This window comes from Erigeron canadensis, chromosome 8, assembly GCF_010389155.1.
Source record: "Erigeron canadensis isolate Cc75 chromosome 8, C_canadensis_v1, whole genome shotgun sequence".
Lineage (NCBI taxonomy): Eukaryota > Viridiplantae > Streptophyta > Magnoliopsida > Asterales > Asteraceae > Erigeron > Erigeron canadensis.
Genome location: NC_057768.1, coordinates 12,037,947 through 12,050,972, shown reverse-complemented (window position 1 = coordinate 12,050,972; position 13,026 = coordinate 12,037,947). Strand labels below are relative to the sequence as shown.

Here is a 13,026-nt window from a genome sequence, read left to right as displayed (position 1 = left end):
GATTTGGTGTCCTAACTCTTTAACCTATTGATAATTAATAGATTTCATAAATATTTATTGGTTAACTTGTTTATCAACCTAGAGTAAATTTGCATAGGGACCCAAACAACTAGCCTACTTGGGGTAAAATCTAGCGTATTTGGGATGATAGGTTAATTGAGGGTTTTTGAAAGTCCTGGTTTAGATTCTCAAAAATTCGTGTAAGTTACTAGTAGCATTATAATTTATCATTTAAAAAAATAGAAAAAATTGATATGAGCGATTTTAAGATTATTATGAACATTTCAAAAATAGTGCAGAACAAAGTTTGGAACTAAAATCACTAACAAAATAATCGCTTACCAAAAGTCCAAAACATCGTTTAAGGCCCCAAATGAAACATAATTAATCAGCCATAATTCTTAACATGAAATCACGCTTTACGCGGTATTATACAGTGGCTAATCACAAGAATGAAAGTACCATTAATCACAATATGACATCTGTCCTTTTCTCTCTTCTTCGATTTCATCTTTTCAAGTTTCACAATCTTTTCTTCTTCTCTGTATCTCCTTTATTCCCTAACCACCAAAAGAACATGGGATCAATTGAGATCCCATTTTATTTCAAGATTTGGGGCCATCAATCATTTAAATGAAAACTTCATCTTACCATACCTTCTTTCATCAAGAAAAAAAGCTAGAAGGCTAAAGGGAAAAAAGAAACCCTGATTCACATCACTTCACTTTATTTAGCAACATAGATTGTCCACTTGCTGCTGATGTGGTTATATTAGCAACATTTCAATGTGGTACTTGAGCTAAAGAGATATTGAACCTTACTTTTGCAATGTATTTGGCAACCTGATATATTTTGGCGTTATCTGATTTGTAATGTTATGTTTAATATCATTGGTTCTTTTTTAACGAGTAAGTTTGCATTTTGGGCTACCTTGTTTTATTTATTGCCTTCGGGCCGCTGGTTTTTCCATTGGACTTTGAAAAGCTTTGGCTACCCGACGTTATCTGTCTGTTGGGTAATCCATAATAATCGGACATTAATCTTTGTTTGGACGTTCAAAAAGAGAAAGGAACCAGAGTGAGACAAAATTTATAACACGTGTTTTGTCATACAATCATCAACATGTAGCCAAAGTTTACCTACATCATCTTCCGGTAAAAAGGCCGGAGAGAAAACCGGCTGCTCCACGTTGCTTTGCCTGAAACATTATATTATATACAATTTATAAGCACAACATTCATCACATATGTCGAAGAAGTGACATTTCTCTCATTTACATATATTGATAGAAGTAAGGTTTTTATCTTCAACGGGTCAAATATAAAATGATCGTCTAAAATTTGGAGTTAGATGAGCTAAACTGCCAAAAGTTGCTCAAAGGTATACAAAAACGTCCTAATTCACTCTTTATTCATAAGGAAATAGATTATTAAGCTATTGACAAGAGCTGTCGATTGGTCACGTGACCCATATTAAAACTTAAAAGTAGCCATTTAAACCAAAACTATACTCACTTGACCATCTTGCCAACTTACCTTCAACAAGTTTTCCCTTAAAACTACCGTATCCACCCAATTAGCTTTCACCACGCTACGATGTAAATATTAATTCATCTCCAACTACCAAATAACATGTTAAATAAAAGATCGAAAGTCCTGGTGAATCAACCTGGCCTATTTTAAACCATATAAAGCATTAAGTGTCTTCAACTGTGACCCAACCCATACTCCCTGCCCATTTGCCACCTCTAAAATATGGTTTCAAGTTTGATAAGCCTTTTTCATAACATGCAAAGAAGAAGCATAATACCTTAGTTTTATTAAATAGATCCTCTGCAACAGCCTCCCTCTGTTTACGCTTCTTTTCTTCCTTCAAAGACTCTGCTACTTCCTCATTCTCGTACTCAGAACCCCTGTCACAAATTGACATACGATAAATATACAGTTCAATGATTTGTTTATACGGGAAAAAAGATTAGGATGAAAGATATGTCATCATACTTGTATGGATGCTTTGAAAAAGGTACAATATTGTGAAGACTATTTCCTGATTCAGTCCCCATCTGCAAGTCAATTAAATTGTTAAACAAAATTGAAGTACTAAAATGTAGGACGCAATGGATAAGCATAACATTTCCATTTCTAGGTTTAAAACGAACTCTGCAGCATTCAATATTCAGTATGATTTTAAATTAACTTACTTTTCTGAAACGTTTGAAGTTCAAAACTAGATTATTTGTTTGAGAAGGCACAGAGGATAGTAAATTGGTATCCCGGATGATTAAATCTTGGCTGAAAATTATAGTTGAGGTCCCAAGGTCCGCATCATCAGTCTTGCGTACTTGGATCAAGCTTTTATCATCTCTTTGACTCTCTTTCGATTTTAATATGGTATCATAAGTAGTTGTGTTTCCTTGATCATCGAACTTTGTTGTATTTATTATATGAGAAGCTGTTTCCCCTTCACTGTCATGTTTAATGGATTCTAAACAAATGGGCTCTGTTTTGTGAATTGCAGAAGATGTATTCATGGATGTGATTTCAACTTCTGGTTCAGAATCTGCTACCACTGTCTCATCTGTGGAGCATGAAGATGTGACTAGTACTGCAATTAGAGATTGAAGCAGAAGTTAGAAACCGATAAACTAACTAATAGTTACATGTGGCAATAACATAAATAAGAAAGCTTACCAGGCGGTGATACAAAAACAGCAGGATCTATACGCCCAGATAAAGTAGCACAAATCAAGTTTACTTCAGTCACTTTAGGTACAGAGCTAAGGTTATGGGAATACTCAGGCCGATATCCCTCTCCAGCAGAGATTACATGCACAACTGTATTTTCATCATCCTCCAAACCCTGATACATTATTTTTCCGTAAAACACATAATTGTAAGAATTATGAGACACGAAGGAAGTATTTGCATCAAATTAAAAAATAAATTTAGAAGGCAGATCACAACCTGGCTGTGGGGTATGTATTCTCCAGCAGGATCAACTTTTGCACCAAATGATTCTAGTAACGGCTGCAACTTTTTCTTAGCTTTATACTGTATAACCCAATACACATGTAAGACTCCACATACTAAAAGAAGAGATATAACGTATTAAGCTAAAATAAGCACAGTGCATCCTTCAATATGAACAAATGATTTAAAATAGCTTATAAAGATAATCTAAAGATTACCTTGTCTGATGACTCCAGCAGAAAAGTGTACCCACTTAAACAATTTTCTCGAGACTCAGGCTCCGAAACTTTAACAGAGACTTCTTGCAAAGTCAAGGTAGGAGCATAGCTGTAATTGGCAGAAGTAGACGTATAAGAGAACAAACTAAAGAGTAGACTTAATTACGGAAGAGACATAAGCCGATACTTACGAACTGCAGCTGGGAATTTGAGTGCCAATACGTTTATCTGCAAGTATCTGAATACCAAGGGAAAGAGTTGAAATAGAAATAGCTATAAATTACAAGCAAGTATGTAACAAATTTGAAAACACATAGGTAAAGATCAATATATAATATAACTGCATGCTGACAGTTACTGGAATTATAAGTTACCTCAATCCATTTATAACTGATAAAATGCTTTCTGGACATTACAGCATCAACTACATCAGCATTTAGTGACACATTATCACCAAGAAGAACATGAGTGCAGTTTGGGCCCCATTTTGTAGTCATACAAGTACCTGCACATCATAAATGTACAAGCAAAAAATGTCATCAGTAGGTAAACAAGATAATTAGCCCTTTTCAATTTTTAGTCAATATGATGAACAGGACTAACCTATGGATAATATCTTCACTTGAACTTCTTTTATTTGGACAGGTTCCAAGCCACAAATAAAAAACACAAGTGGAACGTAAGTAAACCTGCAGGTATCACAATAGCAAGCAAATTTATCATTTCCTAATGGAATTAATTTTAATGTATCAAATAATAAAAGATAAAATCAAGAGAATATTGAAGTATTAAACTAAATATTAGTGCAAGGGTCTATACGTCAGTATTACAAAGTCTACTTTGCAGTCTATTATAATTATGTATAGTCAAAGGGGTGTATGTCTCAAATCCTTAAGTAACTTCCAAATGTGTTATAAATACCGATTGTTGAAAAGGTGCAATGTTAAGGTCATATCACGACTCTTGGAAACAATCACCGCCACCAACTCGGTGAGGCGTGGCTATATATATAATTTCCGTAATCACATTTCACTTTTAGAAATCAAAGCGTTGCTATTGTGTTCTATCACAGTGTAATCAAGATCTCGGCCAACAATGGCAGAACCTGGGGCTCTCATCTGAAATGCAATTCACATTTTGAGAAGAAGTCGGCTGCATAGCAAGATGTTAGCTTGGTTTTAAAAGGCGATAGGAGCACAAAAGCGACAGGGTCTATATCCGAAGCGCAAAGCGGGAAGATTTTCGTACGCAAGACGTACACTTATGAAAAACTTTTATAAACTATTTATAGAGTATTTATAACACATAAAATACCAAAACACCATCAATAAGAGCCTCATATAAGTCCAGCTTTGAGCAAATTTGGTGTTTCAAATGAAACCCCCAAAAGATTGTTGGTCTCGTTGAGGAAGAAGAAAGAAGAGATCAATCTCGTTGAGAAAAGAAAAGTTATGGAGAAATATATCACCTATCAAGAAAGAAATTCTTTGTTGTGTACAAAAAGCTCGCGCTTTCTAGCGCCTGGGCTTAATCCAAAAGCTCAAAAAGGGCTCATTGCGCCTTGAGTACCAAAAAGCTCCAGCGCCTAGCATTTTACATCAAGGATGTTAGTCCTTGTTCCTTTTTGTTCTAGGAAGAATATAACGACCGATGTTTTCAAAATAATTGATCAAAACTGAGATTGGTGCGGGGTTTTTATAAAAATACCAAATGTCGGCGATTTGGAAAAAGAATGCAGAAAGATTAAACTCGTGGTCCTTGTCACATTGAAGGATTCAATTCTTTTTCATACAAGATCAACAAATCTTTCTTTAAATCTTATCATACTTTGTTGGAACTAGAACCGATAAAAATCAATAAAATGTTCGTGACTTTCGTAGCATAACAAAGACTTGTGTGATGTAACCAAGACATGTGTGGCAAAGCAAGAAAGACCTGTGTGGCAAGAAACCAAGAAAGACCTGTGTATGACGATAAAAGCAAGCAAGTCAAAATCCTATTTCATAAGTGAACGAAACAGAACCTGCATGTAGAGGTGTTCATCAAACCGTCAAAACCGGACCAAACCGGGATACTTGGATTGGTTTGGTCGGATTGAGTGATTAAAGTTTGGTCTGATGGTTTAAGTTTTGAAAAACCATGTTCATTGGTCTGGTTACTGTTTGAGCAAAGAACAAACCGTCAAAACCGGACCGGACCGGGGAATACATATGTATATATGTAATATATTTAATTCACATCTATATTAAAGTTACTGGAGAAATTTATTAGCAACACTTACATATTTTAGTAACATGTGCATTACATAATAAATGAAGTCTCTTTTGGTTGTTAGTTGGCGCATAGCCGCATATGTTGTCTATTTGTGTGATAAAAGAAAGAATAAATTCTATGAAAAAATTCATAAAATTATATGGAGGTATAAGAAAGAAACCTAAAAATAATATTCGAAACCGACGAACTGGCGGTTTGGTCAGGTTAGACAACACACTTGCTTTGGTTTGATGTATATTGAAACCGGGAATGCCGGTTTGGTTTAAGATTTAGTCAAATCCGGGGCAAACCGGACCACGAACCCCTACCAGCATGGTAGAAGCAAGAACAAAGCATGTGTGGTAAAAGAAAAGAACCATAAACCATTTCAATTCTGATAAGCAAGAACAAAAAGAAAGAAAGCAAGTAATATAGAAAACAAAAAATCCAAAAAAGCAACACAAGAAAAAAGCTAGCAGGGAAAGAAGACAAAAAAGCAGAAAAGATCAATTCATCAGTAAGGAAATATATCCCTTCAATGCCCTAAACTGGCTGAATCAAATTATATGTAGTGGGAAAATTTTGATGCAAACAATCTTGAAGGCATGTGGTCTTCGGGAAAGAATTGATTCAACAGATGAATGGAAACAATACACCACAAAAGCAATGATCATCCAAACGTTTACCGGAAGATATTCTAGTGCAAGTTTCTCACACTAACTGCAAGATAAGTATGGGATGCAGTCAAAGTACGATACCTTGGAGCAGATTTGGTTCAGATAGCACCATCTGCAATCTTTAAGAAGTGAACTGGAAGTTTTAAAGATGAAAGAGAATGAAAGTATCAACGATTTTGCAGGTAAGTTGGGTGCCATTATGGAAAAATTCGAAAATCTTGGTGCTAACCTTAAATATAAGGATATTGTAAGAAAGTTACTTAACTCCGTCCACACAAAAATTCCTAGCGATTGTGGAATCCATCGAAGAGTATTTAGATGTAGACAAGATGCCATTTGAAGAAGCAGTTGGGAAAATCATTGGATTTGAATGAACGGCAGAAAATTCATGATGAACTGGTAAACAATGATCAGTGTAAGCTCCTGATAGCAAGTGCAAATAATTCAGAAAAGCTGGCACTGTGGTAATCAAAACTAGCGTAGAGGACGTAAAAGATAACCTTTCAGAGGAGTAACAGGACAAGAAAGGAGCACCGATCATAAAACAAAGACAGAGGGAAAGAGATGGAACAAGAGGCTCATCTCATTGTGTAAGAAGAACAAACACTGTTGCAAGTCAGAACAGTTGAAGACCTTTAAACTATATTTATTTGGGGGTTGGGGGTTGGGGGGGGGGGGGGGGGGGGTGTTTATTGATAATATTAGGACAAAGGTTTATGAGTCCTGTATAGTTAAAGGCGTGTATGTCTGCAATCCTAAAGTGAATAACTTCCATATCTGTTGTAGAAACAGATTGTTGAGAGGGTGTCATGTTAGGGTTGTGACTCTTGGCAACAGTCACCACCACCAACTCGGTGGCTATATATATCTATATAATTCATGTGATCAAATTTCACTACTAGAAATCAAAGATTTAAAGTACTGTTATTGTATTCTATCATTGTGTGAATAAGATATGCCTTGCATACCTGTAAGTAGCATTACCAGTTCCAAATGAAATAAGGTCTTCATCATCCAATATCATCTCCTTATTTGGAAATTCATGAACTTTTTCTTTTGACCCAACTGGCTTCTTAACAAAAGTTCCGTACTTTGAGCAATCCCTTATCCTAATTCCACATGATTTCTTTTTCGTATTGTCAATGGAAACCATCTCATCAAAGACCATTTCTGCATGGACTCGCGAAACTCCTTTATCTTTGTTAACAATTATATCACATCCTGTTTTACAAAGATTAAAAAATGCAGCATTGACAACCTCATTGTATAAATTTACAAGTATTACCGACTAATTTATAGTATCCAACTTTCTATTTCGTGGGAAAGACAACCACAAACACATGACCCAATATTCTCTATCTTGCATAAGCCAAAACAGACAAAACAACGAGTCAGAATTACCTTTACGTCCGACTTTATACGTCCCTTTGCAAAAGAAATAATAACTTTCTTCCCCTGCAAATGATATCATCAACCTCATTACAAAACATGAAAAGAGTTTTAAACATCGAAAACTACAAGTTCACTAAGTTTTAAAGATATTGATGAAAATTTTTAAAAATATCTATAAAACCATTTTAAGTTCAAAAACCTAAGATCAGATGCTAGTTCCTCGCTAAGCCATGGTTTATATGTTTTACTACGGAATATCTGATTTATTTTCAAAATTCGAAAAAAGTTGTTCCTTTTTCCCCAAAAATATTTAACTTTAATCTTTCCTACTTACTGTCATTTGAAAAATATCATGATTTTATATGTTTTATTTTTGAACAGCAAATTTACTCTACTCCTAAACTAACACAAAATAATCCTGATATCACCCATGTCAAAAATTGAACCCAAAACTTCTCCTCGGAAGGCAAGAACCTCTACCAAGTAGGCGAACCCACATTGGCTTGAAAAAATCATGATGTTCATCTATATATATAAAAAGTGACTATGTCCAGTTAATTGTATTTATTTATTTATTTCAAACATTTTATCTTGTGGTTTGAGTAAAATAATATACGAGTTGGGAAAATTGGATATACGAGTAAAATAATAGTAGGGAGATACCTGGAAGAGGGTCGACGGGGAAAAGGCCCCAAACCATGTTTATTATGTTTATGCAGCCGATTGTTCAAAACGATCTGTTCCTGCCTTTGAGTTTTGATGATCGACGCCCGCACTGATGAATGAATGAATGGAGTTGGGGTTTTGTGTTGCTGTTCCGAATTATACTTTAATCACTTGTCAAAAGAGAGGATGATATTTCTCTATTAAGTTATTTACATTTTCATGAGTTTTTTTTTTTTTTTGAAAGGACATTTTCATGAGTTAAGTTCATAAGATTTTGTTTTAAACCTTGACCATAATAATATTTGGGTATATCCAAATCTAAATCTGAGAGATTTACTTTTGTTCGTGGTTTTTTTCTTCCAATGGATATTTAAAAAAGGCAATTTTACTTTCAACTTTATAACATAGACTCGGTTAAGATAACATATGTTATAACTTTTACTGTCGTGACGAAGTTTCTATCGAAATTCATCTTTCAAAAAGAATATACGTATTCATGACCAATAAAGCTTTGAAAAATATTATGAAATTTATTTTAACTTATAGATATATGTCACAAAAAAAAAACTCAAATGCTGAATTTCCAAGAATTGAAATTTAAAACTCTATTAACATAATTAATTTATTTAGTTAAAAATCAGATTTGACCATGTTATCTTCAAACATACATGTCTCAAATTCTACTGTATATTTTTATATTATTCCAGTGGTCAATTAACCATACACATAAAGTTATATTTTCTCTTTAGTGATCAAGACATGATTTATCTCTTACAAGTGAGTTTTACTCGTTATAAAAACTAATACAGAAATTTATTCTCACTGAAAAATTAGATTTGACCTTACTGACTTCAAACATTCATAACTCGAGTTTTCTCAACATTTTTACTTGATTCAAGTGGCTGATTAAATTTGACACATTAATCTACATTTTATCTTTAGTGGTCAACAACTGATTAAGATATTACAAGTGACTTTTACATGTTACAAAAACAGGTACATAATTTGTTATATTCTATTCTCACTGCCACCCAATGAAATTTTCATGTAACCCAACAAGAAACCCCAAATTAGTTAAAATTCAATAGGGAAAAGTGCTCTATCGTATGCACGAACTTTGTAAAAATGTTCAAATGATGTAACTAACTATGACCGACCAATCATAAACTTGCACGTGGCAACTCATGAGGTACCACGTATACTGTAACACCCGTGAGTTGACCATTTAAATTTCGAGTCAAAATAATTTTTCAAGAAATACGACCTCGTAATTTGGACTCAACCTCGTATTTTAAGTCGCACTGTAAATTTTAATTTGGCATCGTATTTGGAGACTAGCCTCGTATTTGAGTCGACCTCGTATTTTGGTGTCCGCATCGTATTTAGTTTGGCCTAGTATTAAGACCTTGTATGGAAACCTTCCTAATTTACCCTACATATAAATACTCTTTTTCTTTCACAACTTCTCCTTCGACCAACCTAGCCTCCAAGCAAAACACACACAAACCCTCCCTACCTACCTTTTGCTAACCCATTTTACTACCCCACCTTTACTACCTCAAAAACACCAAGTTTTATGGAAATCCAATCTTATTTTGTTTAGATTTAGCTTTAACAACAGTGTTTTTATGTCCTAAATATCTCTACAAACACACATTTTATAGATTCAAGGTATAAAATCAAAACCTACTTTATGCTCTTCTTTTTTATGCTTTCGGTTTTTCTTTTAATACACCCACTACACCCGCTAAGTATCAAACTTTTATGTCCAAAACGTTTAGAATCATTTACTACAACTTTTGTCAAACTTTAGTGTAATTTCGTTAACAAAATCTTGAGATATAAGAATTTTTGTACACTTTTTATAAACTTTGTTCAAATGGGTTTTCGGGTTTAAGTCTGTTTCCGAGTTTCCAACGTTAGTATTGTTTTTCTATCATATTTGGGTGTCTAAAAGTACAATCTAATGTTAAAAACACCTTTCGGATCTAAAGAAACGATTAGAGTTTTCTAGAATGAATTTAGGTGAAGAACAACCCAGTTTACGACCCCGTCAATTTGTGACCTCGTATTTCCAATTACGACCTCGTAATTGATTTGTGACCTCATATTTCAAATGTGACCTCGTATTTCAGTTTGTGACTTCGTATTTCAAATGTGACCTCGTATTTTAAATGTGACCTCGTATATCAGTTTGTGACCTCGTATTTGGAAATACTACCCTAGATTTACTAGACTCTTAAATTTAGCCTCTTAATTTCAGTTTTGTCTTTTAGTGAAATAAGACCCCAAATTTAATTTATGACCTCAATATTCAATTGAGACCTCGGACTTCGATTATTATCTCGATTTGGTCAACTTTAGTCAATTTGGTCAAACTTGTAAAATTTGGTCAATGACAAACTAGTATGCTTTTAGACAACTTAGTAAACACCTGGCGGCACTTTATGAGCACGTTTACCTATAATGAACACATACTTAATTGTGATAACTTGAAACAGATTGTTGCGTGTCGGTTACTTGCTTTCTGATATCTTGCGTAGCTTAATCTTGTTGCTTGCATTCAGGTGAATTTCGTAGACCCCCTTTTCACATGTTTTCTCGGGGCTGAAAGGATACAAAATGCTTTCTTGAAAAATTGTATTTATTTGATATGATATTGTGACGACCTATTTTGACCACACGATTGATAACCTATTTTGACTACACGATTGTTAACCTATTTTGGATACATTATGATAATATATTTTGGATACATTTTGATAACATGTTTTGGATACATATATGACTTTCATAGTTTGGATACCTAATGATTTACATTATGGATACTTTTGGATGCATTGGATACATGTTCTTGAGCACGACTGGTTGTTAAACCATAAGGCCTGACATTTGACTAAACTAGATGCATCGGCTGGTTGTTGAACCGTAAGTCCTGACTACACTAAGACAAACTTGATAAGTCCATGGCAACATTGTGATATTGGCAACCTTGTTATTCTGGCAACCTTGACTATACATGAAATGTATCACGTTAACCTAACAAACTAGACTAAACCCTACGAACTCACAAACCATTATGTTGACGCTTTTAAGTATCCTTTCAGTTACACAGGTTAGAGGTGGCCGAGGAGAGTAGCATGGAGCCTTTATAGCAGACTTTGGACTCTAGGATTCATTGTTGTTGCTTTGCTATCTTATGTTTTCATTTGTGTTAGTATGGTATTATGCCTAACCTTGGATCCCCCTGCGTGGGAGTTGGATTAAGCTTTATTTGTGTATGGATTCATGTTGAATGCTTAAGTTTATTTATGCTAAGACTTTCTATATTTGTGGATTCATTTAGTCTTCTTATGTAATATCCATGACGTGTGTACTATGCGTCGCATCCCGAGTTTTCTGCCTTAGTCGTGCTGTGACCGATAGGAATCAGAGACGTGGTTATAGTGAATTAGGTGGTTTTGCCTAACTTATAACCTAAGAACCTCACGTAGCATGCATAATAGGAATTATGTGTGCATTTTATTCAAGTGAACCTATGTGTTTCCTTATGTGGTATGCAAGTTGTTGATTCATATTGATTGAGATGTATGTTCTTTTAAGACCATGCTACTCAGCCACCTAGGAATCATATTGTTATCTGGTGGAGTTCGTAGGTGTGATTGTGATGCATTTAATGTCGATATGATGATGATGTTATTTTATTCTCCTATTTATTCTATTGTCCCTTGCGAGATGAAGTGCTGTTAGGAATGAAGTATGGCGATATATCATCACAGAAAAGCCTGGTCAACTTTTTGCGTGTGGTATATGTGCCTATGGACTTGTTAGCAACACAGATCGTTCCCCGATGGTTGAAGTGTGGTAGGAAGCCTAGTATGCTTAATGGGCATTGGTTGGATGGAGGGAAAGCTGCTGGTATCACCTGTATGGATACCCAACCAATACCTAGAGGGCATATCAGAACCAAGGTCCTACCTTGCATTAGATGTACTAGGGGTGTCGTGGGAAAGCCGCTGGTATCACTTGTATACATACACCACTAGCGCATCGGATGTAGGTGTTAGATTCAGACCACACTTTAACTGTTGAAATTTGATCGATACATCTAATTTACTGGACGTATGGAGGGAAAGCCGCTGGTATCACCTGTATACAAACACGGATAGTGGATTGGATGTAGAGGTCAGATTCGACTTGCCCGTTTGTTATGATTAATGAATGTTTGATTGTGATATTACTTTGTACTGCCTGAATGACGTTGATGGTATTGTTTAACTTTGGGTGTGATACTTGATTTCCTGAGTTTGCGAGTACTTATAAATGCATGAATGACTAACATTGCAAAATGCTAACACGGGTATGCTGAAAGTATTTGGATGTCGAACAATATGTACGACATGCAGTGAGCGATCTATATTATATTCCATGTGACGGCAAGGCACTTGAATGGACGCAATGAATCCAAGTTAGAATGAACAAAGTAACACGACACTAGTTTAGGGTTATTTATGATTTAAACGTCGATACTTCCTTTTAGTAATAATACATCAACCATCCCTAAACTACCCGGTCTACCGAGTGAGCTTACCGATAACTTCTCCCCTCATGCAAATCAACATGTCTTAGAATTTAAACTCGCGCATGTCCCATAATCCACAATCAATCAGGGAAGAGAGTGACACTGGACAAAGATAAGCCTATTCGATAAGCACCTTCAATACCCGAATATCTACCCCTGCAACCTCTCGTATGACTTCATCGACTATCGGGCCTTACCAACAGCACACGAGTGAACAACCCGCTTATCATTTTGATGGTGGCCCATACCTACCACAGAATCATCGAGTG

General features: G+C 35.1%; 1 protein-coding gene across 5 annotated transcripts; it reads right to left on the bottom strand.

Annotated features, from left to right (window-relative positions):
• Positions 1-306: 306 nt before the first annotated feature.
• LOC122611260 (nijmegen breakage syndrome 1 protein) lies at positions 307-8,341 on the bottom strand. Of its 5 annotated transcripts, none has more exons than XR_006325499.1 (15): positions 8,173-8,341; positions 7,519-7,572; positions 7,086-7,338; positions 3,791-3,876; positions 3,562-3,692; positions 3,379-3,425; positions 3,188-3,296; positions 2,964-3,050; positions 2,691-2,859; positions 2,201-2,604; positions 2,001-2,062; positions 1,810-1,912; positions 1,140-1,198; positions 931-1,008; positions 307-560 (listed from the first exon to the last, which is right to left on the bottom strand). XR_006325499.1 is itself a non-coding variant. In XM_043784257.1 (14 exons), the coding sequence occupies exons 1-13, from the start codon at positions 8,207-8,209 to the stop codon at positions 1,145-1,147; spliced, it is 1,596 nt and encodes a 531-aa protein (XP_043640192.1). In that variant the 5' UTR covers positions 8,210-8,341; the 3' UTR covers positions 307-560; positions 1,140-1,144. The 5 variants fall into 5 exon arrangements, 3 of the variants coding, with proteins under 3 accessions (XP_043640192.1, XP_043640193.1, XP_043640191.1); XR_006325500.1 differs by having other exon boundaries at positions 1,144-1,198; XM_043784257.1 differs by lacking the exon at positions 931-1,008.
• Between the last annotated feature and the right edge of the window lie 4,685 nt (positions 8,342-13,026).

Bases quoted from the DNA above. Each gene is read 5' to 3' on its own strand.
- LOC122611260 (XM_043784257.1), bottom strand. From the start codon at position 8,209: ATGGTTTGGGGCCTTTTCCCCGTCGACCCTCTTCCAG. The intron at 7,339-7,518 runs GTAATTCTGACT...TTTGTAAAACAG, and splicing joins GTATAAAGTCGGACGTAAAG to GATGTGATATAATTGTTAAC. The intron at 3,297-3,378 runs GTAAGTATCGGC...TGCCAATTACAG, and splicing joins CAAATTCCCAGCTGCAGTTC to CTATGCTCCTACCTTGACTT.